The sequence below is a fragment of the Lagopus muta genome, chromosome 5, assembly GCF_023343835.1.
Source record: "Lagopus muta isolate bLagMut1 chromosome 5, bLagMut1 primary, whole genome shotgun sequence".
NCBI lineage: Eukaryota > Metazoa > Chordata > Aves > Galliformes > Phasianidae > Lagopus > Lagopus muta.
Window position 1 is genome coordinate 62,495,647 of NC_064437.1, and position 24,975 is coordinate 62,520,621.

At 45.9% G+C, this 24,975-nt stretch overlaps 2 protein-coding genes across 7 annotated transcripts in view; one reads left to right on the forward strand and one right to left on the reverse strand.

Annotated features, from left to right (window-relative positions):
• Positions 1–1,835: 1,835 nt before the first annotated feature.
• NKX1-2 (NK1 homeobox 2) lies at positions 1,836–5,574 on the reverse strand. Its single transcript, XM_048945890.1, has 3 exons — positions 5,526–5,574; positions 2,895–3,815; positions 1,836–2,404 (listed from the first exon to the last, which is right to left on the reverse strand). Exons 1-3 carry the CDS (start codon positions 5,572–5,574, stop codon positions 1,836–1,838), a joined length of 1,539 nt encoding a protein of 512 aa, XP_048801847.1.
• Positions 5,575–6,475: 901 nt separating this feature from the next.
• Positions 6,476–24,975, forward strand: part of LOC125693919 (phospholysine phosphohistidine inorganic pyrophosphate phosphatase) — a 68,470-nt gene continuing 49,970 nt past the window's right edge. For all 6 annotated transcript variants that reach the window (XR_007377312.1, XM_048946399.1, XM_048946400.1 and 3 more), the window contains exons 1-5: positions 6,476–6,606; positions 17,024–17,211; positions 17,822–17,975; positions 20,605–20,668; positions 21,791–21,883. Coding sequence is in view for 5 of the 6 variants with exons in the window: in XM_048946399.1 (XP_048802356.1) it covers positions 6,488–6,606; positions 17,024–17,211; positions 17,822–17,975; positions 20,605–20,668; positions 21,791–21,883 (618 nt within the window). In the remaining variant the exon portion in view is untranslated. The remainder of the gene's footprint in view (positions 6,607–17,023; positions 17,212–17,821; positions 17,976–20,604; positions 20,669–21,790; positions 21,884–24,975) is intronic.

Below are 24,975 nucleotides of genomic sequence, written 5' to 3' on the forward strand. Positions count from 1 at the left end.
TCATAAAGCTAAAGGCAAAAGCCTTTAAAAGGCTTGCAAACATCAAGATTGCACACCAAGTTATACTGCTGCATTTTTTAATTTGTAACTTTCTCTGGTTTTTCTACAATTTACACTCATTAAGGAGGAGAGCTGACCATATCACAAGGGCAAGGGCAGAAGAACTTCTCCCCAAGATCTCAGAGCAGTGCAGGTGAGCAGCGGGCCCGTGCTCTGGGAACATCTCAGTGACAGCCAAAGGAAACCCAGAGAGGTGTCTGCACACACAGCGATGTGAGCCCTGAGGAGCGGGCTGCCAGGAGGCCAAGAGGATCTCGGTCTGGTTTCTCCCAGTCAGGAGCATGGATGGAGCTCAGGGATGAGCTGCTGCAACTGTAATTCATACCCAATCGGAGTGAAAATGTTACTGCAATTAACCAACAAGTAAATATATTCATAAAGCAGAGTTGTGACTTCTAAAATCATGACCTGCGGCAAACCCTGTGCTTTGTTAACAGCATTCCAATAATTGGGAAGACACAGATTGCCTCCTTCTGGGCATGGGAAGGTAACAGCAGGACCTCAGCTCTCCTGCACTGAGCCTTGCAGGGCACCTTGGCTCAAGAAACCTAAAAATCCCACAGAGGAATGCAAACACCACTCTGTCCGAGCACAATTACAAACAATTAAACACAGGGTAACTTCAAAAAAATAAAAAAAATAAAAAATAAAAAGAAAAAGAAAAACAGCACAACCTTTTTATTTAGACAAACACGAGAGATAGATAAGATTAATGAGCTCAGATTTTTGGTTGGAGAGCCAACGCGTACTTGAAAGCATCGTGATGTGACCGAGGGGATGCACATGGGTTGTAATAATTTGTGAAGCCGCACGAGGCGGATTTATTTTAAACCAATGACTTCCCAGCATTCAAGGAGGGAGCAGCCCCCAGCTAAAGTCCCTTTTCATTCCGATGCTCATAACAATGAAGATGAAATACGATTTTCCCTTCTAAGAAATGCTTCAGAAGGCAAAAACAAAAAAACCCAAAAGAGCACCAAAACGCATTTTTTTCTCTGGTACAGAAAATAGGTCTCTGCATGCGGGAAATTCTGTGTTTGCCTTATTTTCTACCACAAATGCCCCATTTTTAAAGAAATGAATACTGCAATCGTCTCTGATTTACATTTTCAACTCTGCCTCATTTGGCACCAACGCTGTTGTTCCAAGAACAACCGTTCTCTGCAAAAGGAATGATCTTTGGACAACTCATCTCAAACCTTTGAAGTCAATGGGGATGGAGTGAAATGCAAGACAGAGGGGCGATGCATATTAGCAGCAATCAAATACTTTCCCACTGCCCGAGCGGACTCTGTGCACATCGCCTGATGGCACAGAAGAGAGAACTCTTAGCAGGTAACCAAGCTTGCAGGTTTGGGATCTGAAATCTGAGATAAATGAGTCATGCACCAGTCCCCGGAGCAGCAAAAGTCATGGACGTCTCTGTGTGTGAGCATCCCTGGAAATCGGACCAGCTGAGTGTGGTCAGCAGCACCGGGACAGCAGCAGTGGGAACAAAGTGTGGCAGCTCCGAGCTCCCTGGGGCTGAGGCGTGTGCTGGCAAGCCAGATGACAACGAGGAACGTTGGAAAGAGAAACTTGGAGAAGAATTAGAGTCAGGCGTGTGTAAAGAGGGTTACTCTCTCCATCTCCAACGCCTATAATTACATATCAAACGTGCTAATAAAATCCTGTGGTTACAGCATGTGGGTATTTTGTCTCTGTCGAAGCGAGCCGGAGAAGAAAAACCCGATTCCTCACCCTCGGGAGCGCTGGGACAGACCCGGGGTGGGCTCTCAGAGGTGCGGGGCGTAGAAGGGCCCGAGGTACGCCGGCCCCAAGAAGGGAGCGAAGGGTCCGCCGCCGGGGCCGCCCAGGGGGAAGGGAGAGGCGGCTGGGAAGAGAGCGCTGGCGGCGGCGTACGAGGGGAAAGTCTGGCCGGGCAGCGCTGCGGGGCGCGGCGGGCTGGGGGAGCAGCGGGCGGCGGCGGGGGGAGCGGAGGCGGCCGCTCCGTCGGCTCCGGGATGCTGCTTCTTCCACTTGGTGCGACGGTTCTGGAACCAGATTTTCACCTGCGTCTCGGTGAGGCTGAGGGAGAGCGCCAGGTTGAGGCGTTCGCACACCGACAGGTACCGGGTGGCGCGGAATTTGTTCTCCAAAGCCACCAGCTGCTCGTAGGTGAAAGCCGTCCGCGCTCGCCGCGGTTTGGCGCAGCTCGCCTCGGCCCGACGCCGTCGGCAGCCTCGCGGCGAGCCCGGCTCCTCCGGCCCCGTGGCTGCGGAGCACGAAGAGGAGCCGGCGCCGGCCGCTGGCTGCCCCTCCTCGACCGCTGCCTCCGCGCCGCTCTCCGCCGGGGTGCGCGCATCTATGGGAGAGGGCGGCGGGGTCAGGGGGGCACTGCGGAGCCGCTCCGAGCCCCCCCCGGCCCCACGCTGCGAGGAGCCGTTCCCTCCGCGTCCCTCCCCAGGCCGAGATTTTACGGTCGTTAAATAAAAGGAGAAAGAAATCCGGCCGGCAACCCCAGCCACGGCGGCTCATTTACAGGGAGGTGTGGATATGGATTTCTTACCAATTAAAAAAGAAGTTATTAAAGTCCCCTTCTGAAGCGAAATAAATCCCCTCCCCCCACCTCCCCATCTCCGTGCTAATGGAGTTTCAGATTTGCGAGGGCCGGATCGATAGATGTCATCTATTAAAGGTAAGTTTTAATCGAACAATATTAGGATCAGGCCGGGGGAAGGAGGTTTGAAGTGGGTACCTGCAAGCTGTGGGCAGGAGATAGGCGGGAGTCAGTAATAGGATATCGATCAATGGGAGCTAAGGCATCCTCCAGTGGGGACGGGCTGAGCAATTACCCAGCCGGCTGTCCCGGGTGCGGGGGGGGGCAGTCGGCGGACAGCGGGCGTAGATCGGCATCGGGACCGGGACCCCCTCCCTGCCCGGGGAAGGGTGGCCCAGGGACGCTTCCATTTGGGGCCTGGCGACGTCGTGGTGCGCGCGGGGCGCAGCCGGAGGATTGCCCGGTGGGGACTTTTCTATCTTCGAGACTCGAAAGGGGCTGCATCCCCCTCTCCCCCCGCCTCGCCTCCCTCCCGACGGACGGCGGACCGCAGCCCGACCCCCCCGCAGCTGTCCGGACTCGGGGGATGCTCCCCGGCTACCGGCACCTGCTCGCCCCGCCAGCGCCGAACAGAGAAACTCGAACGCGTTCCTACCATCCGCCTCTAGTTTATTCCTCTCGCTCTCGTGCTGAGCAGCGCCTTTTCCTACTTCAACTCTCGCCAAACTTTTTTCCTGCTCTCCCGAGCGGCAGGCGCTGCCCCCGCTCCCCGCGGCCGTTTCGCTTCTCCGGGTGAATTTCTGAGGATCCAGGATGTCTAGGATGGAGAAGGAGATCTTATGCTGCTGGACGGGGGCCGCCTTGGCCCCACCGTCCGGGCATTCCAGCATCCCCCGCTCCGCGCTGCCGGAGAGCCGCGGGTGCCAGCGCGGGGCCGGGGCCGGGCGGAGGGCAGCGCTGCCGCGGAGCCTCCGCCGCCGCCGCCTCCTCGCGGAACCTCCGCCTGGGCGCTGGAGACGCGGAGTGAGCGGCGGGGAGGAGGAGAGCGGGCGGCGGGGTGGGGGTAGAGGAGGGGGCAGAGCAGCCATTGGCACGCGGCCCCGCGCCCTCCCCGCGCTCCGCTCCGCGGGGGCGCAGCCGGCGCCGCCCCCCACCATCATCGCCGCCCCGCGGTGCGGCCCGGGGGGATCCACGCGTGGTTGCTCCCGGGTGAACCCTGTGATGAGGAGAGCAGGGGCTCGGTGTGCCTCTGCCCAGCGGCCTTTGTTTTGGGTGTAAAATTGAGCTTTGGTCCTTAATGAGCATCTTCGCAAATTAGCATCTTCGCGTTTTCGGTTGGTTTGAGGTCAGCTCAAGGTCTGGGTAGTTCAAGGGCTGGCCCTGACTCCTGGAGTTCAGCCCTGGCGTGTGCATCGGCCCCATTTCGCAGGTGGGGGTGATTGATTGAAATTGAGGTACAGCCATGCTGGACGCCTGCCCCCCTGAGCAGCCCTTGACTGAGAACTGTCACCTGGCATGGAAGTGCCCCATCACCTCTTATCCTTATAGCAGAGGTAAGATGAGCAACAGCAAGTCAGGTCTCTCCACCCTGCCCCACTCTTATGACCTTTATTTAAAACTTCCTAGCAACGTAGTGCTGTCCTGCAGATTTTGAGGAGGATGCTGTCCCCTCCCCTTAGCAGTTCTGCGTTTTGTTGGTGCTGCACATCAGGGTGAGGTGTAGACAAAGACTTTATGCAGCAGGAAAGGGAGTGCTCCCACTCTCTGCCTGTCTGTGGGAATCTGACTAGGTAAAAATAACGCGCTGCTCGATGGTAACAGGTGCTGCAGAATAGGAATAAAGATGATAGAGTTGGGATTTCTTTTTGTTATTGCAAAGGCACGGGTCTTGAGATAATAAGGAGCTGGAAGATGAGATAAAGATGTGCAGGGAGACATGATTACAAGTAATTTCTTTAGTCAATTATGTGGTGGCAGTACCTGAGAGAGTGTTTGACACTGGGCTCTAGTATGGGATACCATACACATTCAGAAGAGAAGTTATCTCTGTCCTGGACAGTTCATGCACTGAAGCTGCAGACCAATGAGGCTTAGTTTCATGGATGCATCCTGCATAAAAATGATCCTAGGGTTGAGGTGGAAATCATTCTACTGGGTGCTGCTCAGTGCTTCTCATGTGTCAAAGTGATAAAGTTGCCTGAGGTGCAAAAGGAAAGGGAAAAGTTCCCCATTTCTGGATAGTGTAGGTCCAGGGTGAGGTCAAATAATGGAAATGAATATGAAATATTCTTGCATATCCTCTAAGTATGGTTTTGAACAAGGTTCTTTTTGTTTGTCACCAGTATCAAAGTACCCAGAAAAACCACAGGTATGATGATCTGGTAAATAGATGTATTGCTCACTGTATTTTAAGGATCATAGAATCACAAAATGGCCTGGGTTGAAAAGGACCACAATGCTCATCCAGTTCCAACCCCTTGCTATGTGCAGGGTCACCAACCACCAGACCAGGCTGCCCGGAGCCACATCCAGCCTGGCCTTGAATGCCTGCAGGGATGGGGCATCCTGTCAGCCTTTGCAGCACTGGAGATGTTTCATTTTTGGAAGGAAAAAAAATTGACCGGATTTATGGTGAGAATATAAATATTTCTGAGTTATTGCAACTGCAGAAGCTTAAAAGGTAAATTGTAGTGCTGGGATTAATTTGTGGGCAAGCAGACATCTTCAAATATGATCAGGTTAGCACGTGCATGGAGGCTGACCTACAAATAGACATGCCCATGGAAGGCACACACAAAAAGCACGCGTTCATGGATTGGTTTTAGCAGTCTGTTTGAAGTTGGTTTGCTTTCCAGCCCAAGCATTAAAATTCAGCCTGAGTGCTGTCTTTAAATTGCTTTGATGCTGGGTGGGTTTCAACCCTGACCTGTCCTGTCGGCAGTGATGGCTGTAACAAGCTGCGGATCAATATTCATAGCGGGTGTCCTGGGCTGATAACACTATCCGAGACAATGTTCGCTATCAGCGTAGACAGCTGAGATATTGCGCCATTAGTGATGTTGTTTTAAATAACCTGATCCATTTCTGGGTCTATTTAGTGAATTTCACAGTTTAGATAATATCTTTAAGGAGAAGCCAAAGGCTGTTCCAGACGCGGCGATGCAAATCAATGCTGCCAAGGCTCCTCTGCTTTCCTTAAAACAAAGTGGACTGTGGTTCCAGCGCAGCTTGTGATGCGTTCTGTGAGCCACAGTCTGCTATCGATAATATTAGCAATAAGGCAGCATTTCGACAACATCAAGGGAGAAACCAGAACTATCTGCAACACTGATGATAAAATCTTGTCTGACTGTAAAAAAGAGGCGACCTGTTCAGTTTTTTACATGACGAGGCAGTTATTTTTCTTGGAGCACATGTGAGGAAGTGCCACAGAGGCGGTGTTTGGGATAGGCAAGGCCACGCATCCATCACCGGGCTGGAGAGGTCCCTTGGGCCAGCACAGCCATCCCCATCGCAGAGGGTCCCTGTGATCCAGGTCCATGCTCCTATTTGCATGGATGTTCAGAGACGTCTGGGGAGCCCATGGCCAGCAGAGCGAACTTTCTGTATTGCTCCCAACCTATTGGGTTCTGTGCCTCTGTGCTCACGTGTGAGGAGGAACTGCATGAGGGGGATAAGCAGAGCGGGTCAGCAGGCAGACCCATAGCAGAGCCCAGGCCACTCTCCTGACAGTCTGAGACGCTCAGAGCTGACAGAAGCAGCGCAACTCAGAGAAAACAACACTCTTCCCTGCTGTTTGTAACATCCATCCCCCGCTCCTTTCAGGCCGCCTCGCCGCGCTCAGACTCCATTTCCCGACAGCCCCCGGGGCAGCGAGGCGGTGCCGACATGGCGGCCTGGGCACGGGCGGTGCGGGGGCTGTTGCTGGATATCAGCGGGGTGCTGTACGACAGCGGCGGGGAGGGCGGCGGGGTGCCCATCGCCGGCTCGGCCGAGGCCGTGCGGAGGTACGTGAGGCCCTGCCAGCCCGACCCTGCGCGACGTGGGGTGGGGGTCGCAATGAGGTGAATGCTGGGGGTGCCGGGGGGGGGGGCTGCGTGCGCTTTGCGTTCAGCTGGGCGAAGGTCGTGCAAAGGGCTGCTGGGCAGGTAGTGGCCTCGTTCAGCTAATTAACTTGGTGAGCTGGTCGGTGTGTCCTGGGGGCAGGTGTGGCACTGGGCTCTATTTATTTCAAGGTAAATATTGCCTCTGCGTTTGCTGTACACGAGGTTGCAGTGTGTTCCCTCGCTTTTCCGTTCTTGGGATGCAGATCTGGGATTCAGAGTAGACCCTAGGAGGAAAAGATTACAGTAAAATAAAAGCTTTTATTTCTCCTCAGGTGTAGAGCAGCCTGCTTGCTGAGGGCAGAGGTGTGTGCTGCTGGGTGCGACCTCTGCCAGAATTAAACTTCCCTGGCTTCCCTTCTCATCTCACCCAAATCCTCCTGATGACATTATTTCCCTGCTGAAGCTGTGGCTGACAGTCAGTTTGCCCATGAAGGAGCAGCTCCTGCTCTCCATCTTCCAGGATAAGACACCCTATCACCTTCCTGCGACGGCACTCTGTCACATCTCCTTGACTGGCATTTTCTGATTACTTTGCCTGGGCTCCCAGCTTCTCTGTCAATTCCCCAGGAGGAAGAATCATAGAATCATTAAAGGTGGATAAAACCTCTAAAATCCCCAACCCCAGCCCACCCCACCATGATCACTGCCCATGTTCCTCAGTGCCACATCCCCATGACTCTGGAACACCTCCAGGGACAGTGACCCCAATACTCCCTGGGCAGCTGTGCCACTGCATCACTGCTCTTTCAGAGAATAAATTGTTCCTAACAACCAAGCTGAACTTCCCTTGGTGCAGCTTGACTCCATTACCTCTCTGGTGGCTGCAGGAGATGGTCAAAAAAGCCAGGTGTTCTGCTCAGAAAGAGGAAGGACACACATGCCTGCCGTCAGAGCCGCAGACTAATTTTGCTTTATTTTCTGTATCATCTGTAGGCTCCTTTATCTTGAGGAGAAACTGCTTGATTCCTTCTGCCAGAATTTTTTTGCATGGCTGTGACAAAATGATTTTGTTCTCCTGTGGCTTGTTGCCCCTTTGGTGAATGGGGGGATTTATTCCTTTGTTTCTTTAGACTTTAAGTGCTTCAGGGGCTTCTCTCTTATGCTGAGTTTGTGCAGGGTAGCCCTGATCATAGCTGAGGCATTCAGGCATGGCCATAGTAAACATAAATAGCAACAACCATATAATTACTGTCTGCAAGCAGATCATTTCCTTATAAACCAGGACATATTAATAATATCTGCATCACAGTTCCCCAGATGTTTTTGACATATTGTTTGTTTCCCCTAGGTTTTTAAACTTTATTTTCCATCAGGTTGCAGACTGTTATTTAATAACTGTGTCACTGCATTTGCTGAAACCTCCCATATGGAGGCAACATACACTGCAATTTAACTTACGGCAATGCCAGAAATGCGCTGCTGAAACAACACGAAAGCTCTGGCCTTGGGCTAAATACAAGATATTACTGTCTTTCTCTTGAAATGCTGGAAGTATCTGGGCCCCTGTTTCTCGTTAGGCATTTCTGCATCTCAGCAGCTAATTTGACCTGATGCAGAGGGGGCTTCAGGGCATCTTTGAGGGGGGTTTGGAGATGCTGAATTGGACAGGATGTGTTGAGAAGGGTTGGGGTTCAGGTTGGGGACAGTGTGGTGCCTCTGTGTGCAGCACTTTGCCCACTGCCTTGCGTGGAGGCACCTAGATCCAAGCACCACACTTCTTAAGGAGTGTGCTAGGAACAGGGAGGCAAGTTTTGGTATACCTGGTCTGCTAGATGTGTCAACAAGAGGTTCTGTCTGTGGCAATTGGAGACAACACACATGACCACTGAAAGGCATCAGGAAGCAAAAAGAATAAGCATGTTTTGTTCAGGTCATTCAGTGCAAGTGGGTAAGAATGATCATTTTCTGTGGGTAAAGTCGAGTAGCCTTATTTATCTCCCTATTAGGTTGGTAATTGTTGTAGCTCACACCACATAAAATCCTTATTCACTCATTATCCTATTACGAGTTGATCATTAATATCAGTGTCCGTGTCACAATACAGCTCGGTGGTTCCATGCAGATGGATTAAAGCAAAAAGTGGCTCTTTTCTAATTAATTCCTTTTTGTATCAATTAAGAAGTCGTAAGTGCAGACAGCTAGGAACTTTATAACTAGTTCTCTTTGATACAATCTTTTGCAAAGAGATGTATCTAAAATTTCTCAGCACATTTATGTATTTCACAAATCCACTATGATTCTCAAACACCATTCTGCCAATCATTCATACCATGGATATGAACTCTCGCAAAGTGGTGGCTGACCTGTTGTCTTCCTGCATCATCTCCCACACCATTACAGCAATTAACTTCATGTAACGATGTATACTACACAACAATAAAAAACACAAGTAAATATTTTCATTTGCTGTTGTTTTCATATGACTGAAGTCATTTCAACTCCTCTAAACCTGTATTTGCTGCGTGATTTTTCTTGTTTTCAGCAAAATTCTCCTGTGCAGTTATTTCAGTTAGCATTTCAGAGAGTAGCAGTGTAATTTTTGCCAGCAGAATTCAGTCTGCCTTATGTTTATGATGGCTGCAGGGAGTTGGGTTTCTCATTTGTTTTTGGTTTTAGCTTTCAGTACAGTCAGATGGAGTGAAAAAAACACCAAAGAAGCTGATGGGCTCTGAAATGCCCTGACCAGGATGATATTCAGTAACACAATTGTCTGTACTTTAGAGATTCACCCAAGGAATGGCTCACTGTCTAAGCTGGTATTACTTGTGATGACAACAGAGAGTGTTTTATTCCTAACGCACATGCAATCTTTACCAATGAAATAATTCAGTATGCACTGGATGGAAATGGGTGAATAGGGAGCAAAGGAATGAACCATGGAAGTATTTGTTGTACGGAGTGCATGTCCTTCTGTTCTCAAGTAGCACTAAGGTGGATCTGGATCCTTCAGATGCTTGGCCAAACCATGGCAGACACGTATCTGTGTGGCAAAGGGCATTGGCACCACTGTTTTAACCCAGAACCCAGGGTGCCAAAACACACAGAAACCCAGCAGGGACTGCTCTAGTTCATTTCAGGTGAGGATATTGGAGAGGTACGTGACCAGACAATCCAAAAATATGTTGTTAGGATCATTTGGCCCTTTGAAACTTTTAACCCACCACATTTCCTGGCTGCTTAGTTTGCTGTGGCATGCATTTGTTGTAAATGAGTTGTAATGGAATTGAATGAAACACACCTCTCTGCAGATAGCTGGCAGATACTGGCTGCCATTTGGGGCAGATGAGAAAGCCATCAGTGACTTAAAGCCTTCTGTTGGAGCCAGCCTTAACAGCACCTCTATACTGTGCTCTTATTGTCTTAATTGATTTATACAGCATTGGCATGAGGTGAGCTATTCGCTTTTTATCTTCCAAATAATAGGGAGTTGGTCCCTTATAAGACAGAAGGTGGTTAAACACCCATAAAAGATGCCCAAGCTGAGCTCTGCTATTTGCATTTACAGCCCTGTGCTGATAGTATGGCCATTAGCATATCCATATGAAAAGCACACAGTGGTTGTTTTACAACATCCTGTTGTTTGGCCTGTATAGTGCATCTGTGAGCCGGGCCTTCTACAGGGGCCCTGAAAAGAGCAGCGGAAATCTGGGGCGCGGGGAGGCTGCAGAGCAGCTGGGCAGTCATGTTAAAGTCAGCTACCTGGGGAGCCGGACAAGGAGAGGATTGTGAGCAGAACAAGTGGAACGGGAACTGTAAAGCAATTTGGCATGAGGGGATTCGGGAGGGATGGTGGTGGGTTTACAAAGAGCCAGCTGAAAGCGTGGGTAGGGCAGGGAGCAAGAAATCTTTGTTGCAACAGAAGATAACCAAAGCAAAGTTTCCTGGTTTGCTACATCTTGAGGGCATGGGATAGCAGAAGAGTCCTGGAAAGGCTTTCAAAATGAACTATACAAACTCTTGGGTTAACATCCATTTGTTTGTCTTTACCCTTAATTCTGTTGGCAGTTTCTATCTGCAGATCCCAAAGAAGGCTGGGTGTCACCATCTGCCTGCACTGGAGGCAGCCAGAGAGACGCAAAGAGATGGAGCAGTCCCTTGTAGGCACAGAGATATTCACTGGCTGAGCCAGGAACAGATCCAGGAACTGACCCTCACTGGCTGTGAAGTGGCCATAGCTCCTCAGCAGCCTGTGGTCCCATGTTTCTGCAGCACTGGCCATGCACTCAGGCTTCTTGAAGTGGTGGACCTTCCTAACCTAGGTTTTCTTCACTAATCAGCAGTGTTTGTTATTGTTTTAAAAAGAGCTGCCTGCTCGAAGGTATAGGTACTCCGAGCAAATGCTGTCTGTGTAAATTGCATGAATAAGTGCTTACACTTCTGGAATTTAAATATCATTAACCTTTAGGATCTTGAGCTATTTACCATCCATCAGCACAATTATGGCACATACTAATATTTACCAACGAAGAATAATAAAATGTATTACCACGATACCCACTAACAGTGCTTGTTCTTCTACCATCTAAATTCTGATTAATTCTGAAATGGCTTAGCAGCTCTCTGCCTCATTCAGAGCCTTAGAACTTGAGACTTGTCTCAACTTAATGCTGTTGGGTAACTTTTTTTCCCATCTTTCATGTTGGGTGAACTTGGTCTGAAATCTTAAGAACCAAACCAGATCCTTTGCATATCCTCAGCAATAGCACCATCATTTATTATCACCATTAGGTTTAGGGGCCTTCATTAAAATTGCACATAGTCCTTGCAAGCGATGCCCTGGCAGGAGTAGTTCTTAGCTGTGCTGCTTCTTCAGAGTACAGTGAAAGATGCAAGAAGTCAGATGAGAAGTTCTGCAGGTACCGAAGGATGCTCAGCTGAGTTTTGCTTGCTTTGAGGGAGCTTGTATCTGCATTTGGATCCTTAGCAGTTCATCACTTCCAGATTGATGTCACACTAGGTTTGCTGAAATGCAGCTTGCTTTGGTGTGAAATCATGTGGCACCTTGTAGAGTGCAAGGCACATGAGAGCGAATTATTTATTGATAAAATAGGCTAAATGAAGCCTTTTGGCAATTGACTTGCTGAAAACAGAATCCATTATTTACTAACAGATGCTGTTTGTACACAAACTGAGAATGTGACAGTGACAAAGATAGTTTGGTTTTGATTGAACTTTTAATGGAATAATTAGTGGCTTCAGAGACAAAGCAACTGCTTCAGCAAAGAACTAAAACTATAGGAGTACAATTAATTATATTGTCCATAGAAATGTTTTGCCTAATGAAAATAAATATATTCCAGGTCTGTTTCTGCTAACTGAACACCCCAAAGCTCTGATTTTTGTTATTGACAGCTCCAGAGTGGAGAACTGCCAAGTGTTTAAGGTCTACCAGAATTTATTTTGCTCCAGAATGCACCTGTAGGTTTGATCAGCATTCAGTGCTGTGTGAGTCTGTGATGTAATCTGCCCTTATGCTCAAGCAGGTGAAATGTGATTTACATTACCAAGTAATGTGTTCAGTAATTCCAGTATCTAATTGGTGCATCAGGGGAAGGCAGCCGGTGTGGGAAATACAGGACTAGACTGGTCTTGTGTTCTGTATGGGAACCCAGTATCTGTACTTCTTTAAAAACACTAAGGGTGATTTAGATACTAACTAAAGTGTTGGTAGGATTTCAAGTTTACAATGAACATGAACTAAACAATTTAAGCTCTTGTTGTCAAAGTGTTTCTAAGTGGTGTTTTCAGAGTCCTCAGTTCTATAATGAGACCATTTGAATTTCACCACTGTCCACCTAACAAGATCAGGCATTAATTTCTGTGACCTGAGCTGGCTCTTCATGATGTAACTGACTAATTATTGTGGCTAGAAAAGAATATTTGCCTTCTTTGTATAGCAGTGTGTGATTTACTAGGTGAATTAAGGGGAATGGGGCACTTCCCTCTGATGGTGGCCACTCTTCTTTGCTTCAAAAGGCAGTGCATGAGCCATGCAGTGAGCAACATGGAATAATATGGCCCTTCAGGGGTTTCCTTTTGAATGATTTCAACTCTTTCATTAGCAAAACCTTTCACTGAGCCAGAGAGTGGTCAGAGATGGGGAGGCCAAAGTTTAGCCTTCACCGTGCCCTCAGTTTCTTTTGCTGTGTGCAGGACAGCACAAATTGCAGGAGTGATGGCTTTCAGTCCAGATCCTTAGGCCATTTCTCTTCCTGTTGGTGTCACAGTCTCTTCATTGTCTAAAAGAACAGCTTTTGTGTTTTATATGCCCAAGGGCTGCCCATAAAGGTTGGCAAGGGCAGCTGGTTAAGTCTGCACAAGGTCAGTCAGGATGTCTAATAATTGTCCTAACACTTTACCTGTTATGGAACAATAATGAGAGTTTTTTCATTATTTTCGGGTGAGTGAACCTGGCAGATGCTGACAGCCAGCAGATGTGTAAAGTTCGAGGTGATTTGTAAGGGACTGGCTCATCTGACGCACAGTAATTGCACTGTGGGACATTGTCACTCAGCGTCCCGTCCTGCTCTGGCAGGATGAGGTAAAGGTCAGTTCAAAGAGCTGGTACAGCAGGAGGGACAGTGCTGGGCTGGAATTTAAACCTCGTTTTCCTATCTCCCGTGTACGCATCCTCACGATGTGCTTGGTAATGAGTTCTAGATTTAGGGATTGCTTGGGTGACTGAATAGTTGTTTTGAGACCAAGTGGTGAAGCATAGGAAGAGGTGCTTTTACCCACCTGTTGGTGTTTTAGTTCTGTACTCATCTGTCCAAGTATTCTTTGATTTTAAGTATGATTTGCAGCTCGGAAGTTCTGTTAGCAGTGGTTTGTTGAGCTTAGCAGGGTTGCACGTGAGCTCATGCAGCAGCATGTCAGACTGCTCATCTGCTCCCTGCAGCCCTCTGCACCTAGCTGTCCTCCAAGTACAGCTCTGACAAATGTTTTTTGCAGCAGAAAGGGTTTTAGCAGTTTTCCATCTGTGACACCCAGAGAAGCCAGCTCTTTGAGCACGCAGACAAAACTGAAGGTTCCCTGTTCCTGCTCTGGGTCTGGGGCCCATTTTTCTCTACTTGCAAGCATCTAGTCCATTGCTCTTTATCTTACATCACAAATTTTGTTCTTTCTCTTCTCCCAGCATCCTCTCAGTCAGCAGTGCTAGAAGGTGCTGTAACACGCTCTGCTCCTGGTCCGTATGTGTGAGCATTAGCTGCTGCATCAGCTCAGAAACACAAGGTTTCCTCTGAGAGCCTACAGTACCATCACAATCTGTGTGCTGAAGGACTGGTCCTGATGTGCATATAATCACAGTTAGCAGTAGGTGTGATTGTATCACACAGGGATTTGGCAGAGAGCTCACAGAGGGATTTTTTTAGGGGCACCAACTTGGAAAGAACAGGTGAGCTTTCACTGAAAAAGTTTTTATGTAGCTATATCTCTTCATTGTAGATTCAAGTGTTTTTGTTGATTTTCCTTTGTTTAGCATTCCAGGATGCTTTTGAGAGCTATCTTTGTGCTTTGGCCAAAGAACTCCTATTTTCTGACCAACTTTACTGTATTCTCTCCAGGCCTTGCTTCTTACCAAGAACTGTTTGTTGCGATGATGATTTCTGGTTGCCACGAGGCCAGGAGCTGCCCAGGATGTGTCCAATTCTATCGTGCATTTTAGAAGTGCAACTGTGGTTTTCATCTAAAATTCTGAGAAGAAGCTGGATTTGTAATACAGGAAAAGCTGGTCTTTGCTTTCAGCCAGCTTTCAGACCAGTTTGGGCACATTTATTTGTCTGCACAACTCAACGGTTAGCGATGTTCCTCAATTCATTTCAATGACCTTTGAGAAGAGAGAATATATTCTTATTCAACAAATGTCTGTTTCCAGACAATCATGAATCACAACATTTTTTTACCTTCAGAATATATATATATTTTTAATAACAGCATGCTGTTAAAAGTTTATGCATCCAAATTACATTGCTTTGCTTTTTAACTACAGCTGAAACCGTGTTTCGAATAACAGATGTGAAACACTGTCATCTCGCTGTCACACCAATTGTTCATTGTTCTGAGAAGGTCACATCATAATTCATTAACAATAATTATTCCCTGGGGACGCCCTGCACTTCTTCACTCAATTGCTTCATTAACTTGCGAGCGAATCTCACATTCACTGCTCCAATCAATGAAGATATATTTATAATGTACAAGTGGATGCTATTAGTTACAATATATTAACTGCCTAATTTAAAATAGAAAAGCTATCTTTATGAAGGGCAATTAAACACTAAGTGTAATTGATAATTCACATACCTATGATTAGGAAAGACAAATAATAAGAAAGAAATGAATCACCTGTGTTATTGAGGAAGACGCTGGCATGCAGCTTTAATGAGCAGAAGGGGCTCTCTGCATCAGGACTGGATTTCTAAGAATTCTTGGATGGAAGATTCTTCGTCGGATGTGTTGTGTCTGGGATTTGGTGTTTGCACCAACCTGTTGGGATCTTCTTTCCTAGAAAAAAGGACCCACACTTCTTGCTAAGAATCAGTGCAGGTGATTTCCTAATAAAAAAGCCATCATTCTTCCTAACACACACACACAAAAGAAAAACAATATTAGTTCAGTAACAATTGAAACCTAATCTCAAACATATCTATGTATCTGAACCTGTATTAGGCCAGGTCCAGGTCCTCAGAGATGGTTGTATACATAGTCTTACTAAAACTAACAAAATGTAGATATTTTAGTACATTTGAGGAGCTGAATGAGGGTCCCTTTGGCAGAAATTAAGAAAAAAAGATTGAGATAGATTTTAAAGGCCTCTCTTTTGCAATGACCACATTGAAATATGTTGATTTTCCAAAAGGCAGACAGCTGATCCTTGGAGAACAGACCTTTTCATGATATCTCCAATGGGTCACCACAACCTGGTGAATCCCAGCTTGGAAAGGTGAAATGCTTCTGGTGCAGTGCAACGAAGAATGGTTAGAACATATTATTTTCATGTGACAATGGAAGCTAGATGAGATAATGACATTTCTGCAAACGCTGAAGCACTGTGCAGTGTGTACTATTGGCACCTTTGTTTGCAGGTGGGGAAGCAAAAATTGCTGTGAGGCAGAGGACTGGCATGAGAATGCAGAGCAGTGATCCCCAGGAATGGTGTCCTTGGCTCTGGACGCTTGAGGCCATATTTTCTTTCTTCCCTTGAGAAGTCAAAAACTTTTTTTTCTGTAAACATTTATTAATAAATCAATGAAGCTGCTCTATTTTTCAGGATTACCCAACAAATAGCAGCACAGGTGTTTTATGAGAGATTGCATGGTAAATGTGACGGAAGCCATCCCTGCATTGATAAAAGCATCATTCATGTAGCACAGTGTAACTGGCAGGCCTCGTGCCTGAAGTCTGCAGAAGTGCAAAGCTGTGCTGTTACCTCCAGTGTAAGTGCTGATCACTGTAGCAGATGACAAATGAGTGGAAAGGTGTAAATCCAAGCTAAAGTGCTAATAGTGCTATTGCACCAGCTCCTGTGCTCATAGATGTGCAGTTTGTGTGTACATCCTGGGAGTGCTTTAATGATACAGGTGGGAAAGCAAAATTTCAACAGGATTTGGAGGTTTTTGATACATGCAGAGAATGTGAGCATGGCAGGCTGAGGTATCCTGCGTATCATGTCCATCATCAGTGCTGCCCCCGTGGTGATGTTAGCTCTGCTCCAGATGCCAGTTCCATGTTATGCAGGGGCTCTGCACGTGTAGTGCCCTAAAACTGCTGGGTGACTCACTGCAGCCTTTCAGTACCTAAAGGGAGCCTATAAACAGGAGAGGAGTCAACTCTTTGAAAGGGTAGATAACTGCAGGATGAGGGGAAATGATTTTAGGTTGAAGGAGGAAAGATTTAGGTTGGATATCAGGGGGAAGTTCTTTACCAAGAGAGTGCTGAGGTGCTGGCAAAGGCTGCCCAGAAAGGCTGTGGATGCCCCGTCCCTGGAGGTGTTCAAGGCCAGGTTGGATGGGGCTCTGGGCAGCCTGGTCTAGTGTTAGATATGGAGGTTGGTGGCCCTGCCTTTGGCAGCAGGGGGGTTGGAGATTCACGATCCTTGAGGCTCTTTCCAACCCGAGCTATTCTATGATTCTATGATGCTAATTCCGTGTATTGTAGGGATGCCTACATGGTCATGATAAAGGATCCTGCTCCTGTTGTCATCGTTGCATTTTTATTGTAATTATCCACGTTTTATGTGGTTTAGCAAAGCTGATACTCCCAGCTCCTTTTCCACGTCCAATTGACCCAATTAAATTCTGCTGCTTTTACTCGACAGAATCAAGGCGTCCGGCCTAAAGCTGCGGTTCTGCACTAACGAAACACAAGCGACCCGAGAGAAATTCGTGAAGAAGCTGCAGGGCCTGGGCTTTGACATCTCTGTGGCTGAAGTCACCGCCCCAGCACCAGCAGCCTGCCGCCTTCTGAAGGAGCGTGGGCTGAGGCCACATCTGCTCGTGCATGATGGTGGGACACCACTGGGACTTGGGTGGGGACAACCCAGAGGGATGTAGGCGTCTGTGAGCAAGCAGTGAAGTCCCGTAGCTTGGTGGTGGAAGAGCTCCTAGCTGTTCTGTTCCTGTTCTTTCTTCAGTCATGAGACTCTAGAAGAGCTGTAACAGAATGGCTTGAGTGTGATCTCCATCAGTAGTGCAGTGAAGGTAGGCTGATGGAGTGACTTGGCAAAACAACAGCCAAGGAGGCCTCCTTTTGCAGGGATATCTTTTTTGCAGCAGTAAATAATAGTGTGGGAAGTAAAGAGCAGACTTATCTGCAAAAAGCTTATCCCCAGGTCTAGGTGCCTGTGTGTATTGAGCCACTTAGAAGTGGGTGGCAGGAGCTCAGGCAACAGTGGGAAATGGTTTATTTTTCTCCTCCTTGTGATGAACAGCAGGATCTAGCCAGGAATAGAAGGAAGCTGAAGAACAGACTTGCATTTATTTATTTGATTCAGACGTATTTATTTTTTTTTTAATGTGTTGATTAAAGAAGGAAAGGAAACACAAATCTACAAGAAAACCATCAATTCAGGTAGGATACAAAATGGTAAGGAATGTATGGATTTCTTTTTCTTTAGATCTTGTCCCTGAATTTGCTGACGTTGATAAAACAAACCCAAACTGTGTGGTTATCGGAGATGCAGCAGAAAATTTCTCCTATGCAAACCTTAATGAAGCTTTCAGAGTTCTGATTGGATTGGAGAAGCCTGTTTTGATCTCCCTTGGAAAAGGGTGAGTTGAGCACTGCTTGTTTCTCCCTCTCGTCTTTCTATGTTTTAATTTCACCCAATGCCTTCGTACTTAGTGGAAGCCAGATACTGGCTTAGGCTTTCACGCTGCCAACTTCTAAGTGGTTCACTGATGTGTCTAAATGGAGAGGTTGATCTGTTGAGTTACCTGTCGATGAAAGATCCTCAGTGGATCTGTGAGGATCATTCAGTCACCACACTTGGCCTCCTGTCTTGAGCCACTTTTTTTGTAGTCTTTCTAGAGATACAAGGAGAAACTGAAGTGAGAAGGTAAAGGGTGGTATGGATGCAGCACTCACTGGGATGAGACTCAATTCATCACTGTGCAGATAGCACTGGCAATCACTCAGCATGCAATGCCAAATCCCCCAGCTAACTTAGCAAATGCTCATCAGGAGGTCTCTGTGGTGCACTGGGTAGGGCATCTCTTGAATTTCAGTTCTTGATGGTCATCTTTTCTGCAATGCCCAAACTCCACCGAAGCTGTAGTGCAGGTGGGGATATCTGTCTGCAAGCAAAGTGTGGTGGCTGAGGAGACCTGAGGGGAGAGCCCAACGATATACTGAGAAATGTATGACCTGCAAAAGCCCCTCTGCTTTTGAACTGACAAATTGGTTGCTTTGTTAGTATAGGTGTCAAAAGATATTTTTAATTATACTCTGAACATTAAAGTGAAATTTTGACTACTTACTTGCATAGGCAGAAAAAGTCCAGCTCAGGAATTTTGAATGTTTTAGTTAAAACGTTCATTTAGATGTGTTCTGAGGTTGTGAACAGGTGGTTATTAATGACAATGCTGAAAAACAACAAATCCCAGTGGCCTTTGAGGAGTTATTCTTATCTGTTGCCCTGTGTATGGGCTTAAAAAAGAATATGCATGTTTAGTTTGTGGAAACCATAGAGACTTTTTTTCAGTGGTTCAATAGACCATAATGAGCGTGAAAGCCCTTCTGAGTTTGTGGGTTATTGATCCAGAAGGTAGATCTTATCGGAGCAGTTAAATCCATTGTGTTGACAATCCTTTCACTCACATGCTCTGATCCTATAAACCAGGGAAAAAAGTCCATGCAATTTTTTGTGTTGGAAGGATAAGGAAAAGCCATTATAAGCCAACGGCACAGCGGCTAACGTATGTGAAATAACTGAGCATGGTGTGGCATCAAACCATCTTTCAAAATGAAATACAGAACCTACCTTTAAGATTGCAACATGAGCAATGCCAGAATGCCTTTGTGCCTTCTGCATATAAAAGTATTTATTTGTTTAGTCCTTCATGGATGTAGACAGCTCCAGAGCAGGCCCACAGTTTGTTCATTTGGTGGGGTGTGGGTTTTGTCATTTATTTTTATTTTTTATTTTTTAATGAAGAATAACCCATGTTTGGATTTCCTGAGCTCAGTTTTTGCTCTTCTACAATCGAACTTCTAGGTACTGTAAATAAGAGTCCTGCAGAAATGGCTGAATAAGTTACTCTGGTAGGTAAGTTCTCAGACCTGATGAATGGAGATTATAAACTGGATGAATTGCTTCACAGTTTATAGCTAAGATGCATCATCAGTGCCAAGAGTCATGTGAAAAAGCCAACAAACCACAGGTCAGCTTTCTTGCTCATGTGCAGAATCAGTATGCGAGGACCTTAACAAGTCCTCTACCTGGAGCAAGCAGGTTGATTTCTGTTAAGTTTTAGTTCATTCCGTGGAAAAGGAAAGCATCAGAGTCAGTGAAGCAGAATGCCCTCCTCCTGAAAATGGAGTGATTTACATTTAGCATCTGTTTTGGGCTGAGAGTGGGAATTGGCTTTGTAATTTCTTCTGTCATGCCACTGTCAGAAAATTAAGCTGTTTACGCTAGACTATAGAAGGTTAATGGCTGTTCTAGCAAAGGTCAAGTGGTCATTTTAAAAGGAGGCTGTGCTGAATAATCGAAAATGGCAGAAGGATAAGGCATAAAATCTTCACTGACTGCTCATCCTACTTTTTTTTTCTGTCGTACAGAAACCCATCTTTGCTCTGATCAGAAGAGCTCAGAAGACCTGGGTTGGCATGAGTGGTTATTCCAGAAAAAGTCCATGCAGACTGTAATTAATTTTGTGAACTTCATAGCAATAGCAACATTTTTGGAAACAGTAAAATCTAGTTTTGAGGACATTCTCAGTCCTGATAAAAATAAAGGCAAGTGAAGGCTGATGACAAGCAATGGTCGCCTGTCTGGGGCCTCCTTCCAGATTTACTGAAGGAGGTCTTGCATCTCCCTCTGCCTCTGACCAAAACAAGAGCAACGCGCCTGCTGTCCTCTGTGAGAAACTGGTACCTTGTGAAGTAGAAAATGGGTCAACTTCATCCCTAAAATAAACTTGAGGAAATCCCTTTCAATGAGTAGAGTCGTGTCCCAGCTGCCAGATGGGCACCTGGTCTGAAATCTTTGCACAGTGCTGAGCCTGCTCTTTACTTAATTCCTGGTGCTAATTTAAGGCTTCAGAGTTTCTGATGACTTGACTTTTTGTTGCAGCCATATGGACATCTGTATAGGCAGAGAAATAATAAAATGTAGTTTCTTTGGATTTAACTGCCAACATTTTCATTTCATTGGAACTTTATCACTTTCATTTCCAGACGCTACTATAAAGAAACTGATGGTCTGAAACTTGATGTTGGAGCATATATGAAGGCATTAGAGGTATTTTATAGCTTGCATTATGCTTACTCGCTCTGTGCACCTTGTTAAAGAGTCACTGGCATGAATATGGGTCATCATCTGTAATTACTCTCCTTGGTGGAGGAAGTTTTCACAGATTGAAACCCATTTGCTGCATTCTAAAGATGACTGGATTTATATTGTTCATTTTTTTCTATATTTAAACTTCTACCATCATGATATCTTTATTGGAAGCGAGGCCCTGGAAGGAAGAAACTGGAAAGCAAAAACACACCATATTTTCTGCAAGATATCCACGAAAAAACTAAGGGCCCATTAATGTTTGGCACAGCATTGTTAACACAGCCCCTTGCCCTTAGCAATTTACAACATGAAGTCCTTATTCAGCAAGATACTTATGTGCAGTCTGTTTGTAAGCCAAAGTCTGTGCAGAACCCAGTAGATAAACTGACCTAAGGGTGAGAGAAGGGAACAATCATTGCACTCCTTTAAAGAGGCTTGTAGAGAGATTCTAAAAAGATTCATACTGAGTGAATGTGAATAATAAAACAAAATACACAAGCACAGAAGATAGTGGATGCAATGTATGCTTGAAGCACATTCATTTGGATAAGTATGAGTTTTGGAGAGATTTTCTGCCTTCCCAAAAAGAAGTTTGCACTTTTCATCATCATGGAACAAGCTAGAAATGCTTTATGTTTTCAGGTTTTCAGCACCTGAAAGCACTGGAGCTTTTCAACTCCGACTGGTTACTTTAGCCATTAAAAGTATGCTGGGAGGTTGAATGAACTCTCCACATCTTTTAATGTGAAGGTTATTTGTTATTTCTGTCAGAGTGGGGCTCTCACAGACTGGAAGGATACTGGAACTCACTTGGTAGGCTGCTGTCACGACAGAGAATCAAGCAGGTTTGTAGCTCAGGATGCTTCAAGAGGACTTTCTCTTTTGACAGAGAGCACTGAACACTCCTGATATCCAAGCTACCAGATAGTAATCTTCAACTGCTAACCCATCATGTTATTTAAAGCTGAAAATCAATAATTACATACTTTTTATACAATTGACTGAAGCTACAAAGTTGAACAAATCCTTTTCTGATCTTAATAGTGTTATCTGTGTCTTCCTCTCTCTTTTTTTTTCCAGTATGCCTGTGATGTTCAAGCTGAAGTAGTGGGAAAACCAGCAAAAGCGTTCTTTGAGTCAGCCCTAGCAGAAATGGGAGTTCCACCAGAGCAGGTAATGGTTCTGAATGATGGAAGATGTTGTGCTTCACAAGATAACAGCTGCTCTGAGGGCTGCAGGAGGGGGATTTGCAGCTAAAATGTTATTTCCTTTGCTATCACATTTGCTGTTTTTTTTTAGTACAGTTCCTAAAGGGAAAGACAGGAAGCACCGACTGGCCCAAATCCCCTCTCATGTTGCTGCTTTCATCAGGCTTTCCAGAAACACACTGAGTGTGTGGGCTGCTCCCTGCTTGCTTAGTACAGCCCATTTTTTCCCTCTCTATTTGTGCCCTCTTTATTGATCTGTTGTTATATCACACAGGACATAAGGATGAGTACGAAATGACTAACAGACGGCAGTGAATTACAAGGTAATAACTCCATCACAGGCTTCTGGTGACATCATAAACAATTGGAGTGAAGTTTGGGTGGCTTGTAGGTCCCTGGAGCCCGGAGATGAAATTATGGCCCTGTAATTCACTGTGTGCTTGAGTTGTACTTTATTATAGAATGAGAAGATGGAAAAGACCTAGTAGGCCATCTCATCCATCTCTTTCCCCATGCAGGAATGTTCCCTGCTCCATGTTTATCCATGTTTTGTCCAGAGAGTTTTTAAGTGAGCAAACAGCAGCCCTTTTAAAGCTCCCTAGGGACAGTATTCAGAGCTTAGTAGATCTCATGGGCAGGCAGCTTTTTCTGACATTCAATGAAATGATCTCCATTTAAACAATATATCCTTCTTTTCATTTTACTCTAGGTAACAACCAAAAAATAACTGGTTTCCTTCCTGGATGTTTTCTTCTTCCAATTATCTCTAGGCTCCTTATCATTACAGTGGCTTTCTCTTACTAAAATTGTGTGTTTAGCTCTCAGCAACTTTCCTTGCAGTTCAGTCCCTCTGCCCCCTAAGCCAGCATGGGGTTCTTTTCTCTACTGCCTTCAGTTTGTCAATATCTTCCCAATAACATGATAGCTCAGCCTGAACAAAATATCCTAGATATTGAGCAATTACTCAATCCATTCATCCAACCAACAAGCCAAAAAATCAATTTCAGAAACAGAATGGCATCTGAAGAAAAAGTAGCTGGAAAAAAAGAAAGAACAAAGGAAAGAAAAAAAAAAGCCCACATACATAACTCAGCCCTTCGATTCTATGCCTCTCAATTAGAGGCATGAAGATTTGTTTTCATTCTGCTTGTATGAGATGTGAATGGCATGCTGCTCTGGGCTTTTCCAAGGCTCTGTGTAATGCCATTGCTTGCCCTTTTCCATAGGTAGACAATGTGGTGGTCCTCAAACTTTGTTTTACCCACTTTGCCAACATGTCAGCCCCTACCACTGTGGGGAACATCATTACAGGGATGTGTTTCAACACAAGACTGCAACACCACAACTCGTTTCTCAGCGAGTTTCTTGTTTCTTGTTGCCCTGGGGAGCGAGATTTGAACAGATGATTTAATCATAGAATGATCTGGGTTGAAAAGGACCACAATGCTCATCTGGTTTCAACCCCCTGCTGTGTGCAGGGTCGCCAACCACCAACCCAGGCTGCCCAGAGCCATGTCCAGCCTGGTTGAATGCCTGCAGGGATGGGGCATCCACAGCCTCCTTGGGCAACCTACAACAAACTACAGGAGAGCATGTGGATTTTCCTAACTTCTGAGTGCTTAACTTTGCAACTTTAATGCTCTTTTGAGGAAGATTTTTTGGGTTGTATTAGTCATACAAAATAATAAAAACTCAGGGTATGTTGTTCAATAAGGTCCTTAATCAGCAGCACATTGTGTTACATTTTAATCTGTCTCCTGACTGAGCTTTATGTCTTTGTAATGGCAAGATGAAGACTGGCTTTCCTAGCCTTTACTTTTATAAAATGTTTGCCAGTAATTTATTCCACCTGTGGAATGCATTTAATCCATTAAAGTATTCTAGATGAGCTGTGCGTTTGAAAACATATTACAGTTTTCTTTTACCTGATGTTTAATGAGAAGTATCTTTTTAATAAAGCTGTCTCACCACAGTAATGCTAGACAGTGGCAAACCTGAAATTTCTCAAGCCACTTTAATCAATAGAGTTATCACCAGTCATTTCCCTTGGTAACTGCTTCTTACTGAGACCCCGACTTTACCTTCTGCTGCCAAGATGTTTTCAGCCTGCACTTAGAATGGGAGGAACTCCCTGAAGTCCAATTTTCATTTTAACCTTTCCTCAATGGCCTAGAAATAACAGATTGCCAGTATTACTTTAATAGATTGGAAATTTAAACCTCTTAGAGGTAACCAGATTTGTCTTATGATTCAGTAGTATGACAAAGAATAACACATCTTAAAGGTTACCGAGATACCTAATTCGTATGTTTTAAGGCAGCTGTAACAGTGGGTGATTTTTACAGCTTTACAATAAAACCTAAATAATGTTAAGGTTCCCCTAGTTTTATATAATCATAAAGAAGTTCTATCTGTAGCAAATTGTCCTGCTTTGCCCGGAGTTATGGTGGGTCATACCGGAGTGCATAAAGCCCTGGCAGTTAACCAGTTCCATTGCTGCCACCTGCACACCTCAGGTGGGGGTCAGCAGTGCATGAGAGCAGAGCGGGGTCACCCCCAGATCTGCTGCTGTGCAGCCATCCCTTCCCCAATCACCAGGATAACGGGAAGGTTCTCCATCTCAGGAAGAAGAGTTAAGCAGCCAGGTGAAGTTTCAAACACTCAGGGGGAAGTTCTTCACTATGAGAGTGGTGAGGTGCTGGAACAGCTGCCCAGAGAGGCTGTGGATGCCCCATCCCTGGAGGTGTTCAAGGCCAGGTTGGATGGGGCCCTGGGCAGCCTGGGCTGGTATTAGATATGGAGGTTGGTGGCCCTGCATGTTGCAGGGAGTTTGGACATTCATGATCCTTGATGTCCCTTCTAACCCAAGCCATTCTATGTTTCTGTGATTCTATGATTCACTGGCCTGGCACCTTTGGAAATCTGCCCTGGAGGTGTCATGTATTTCTTTTTCTGTTTCACCTGCCTTGTACAAACTCTGTGGGGTCAAAGGCCACAAGTGGTGCCCTGTGCATGTTTGATGTTTGCAGAGCCTGGATGGAAATGTAATTAACAGCA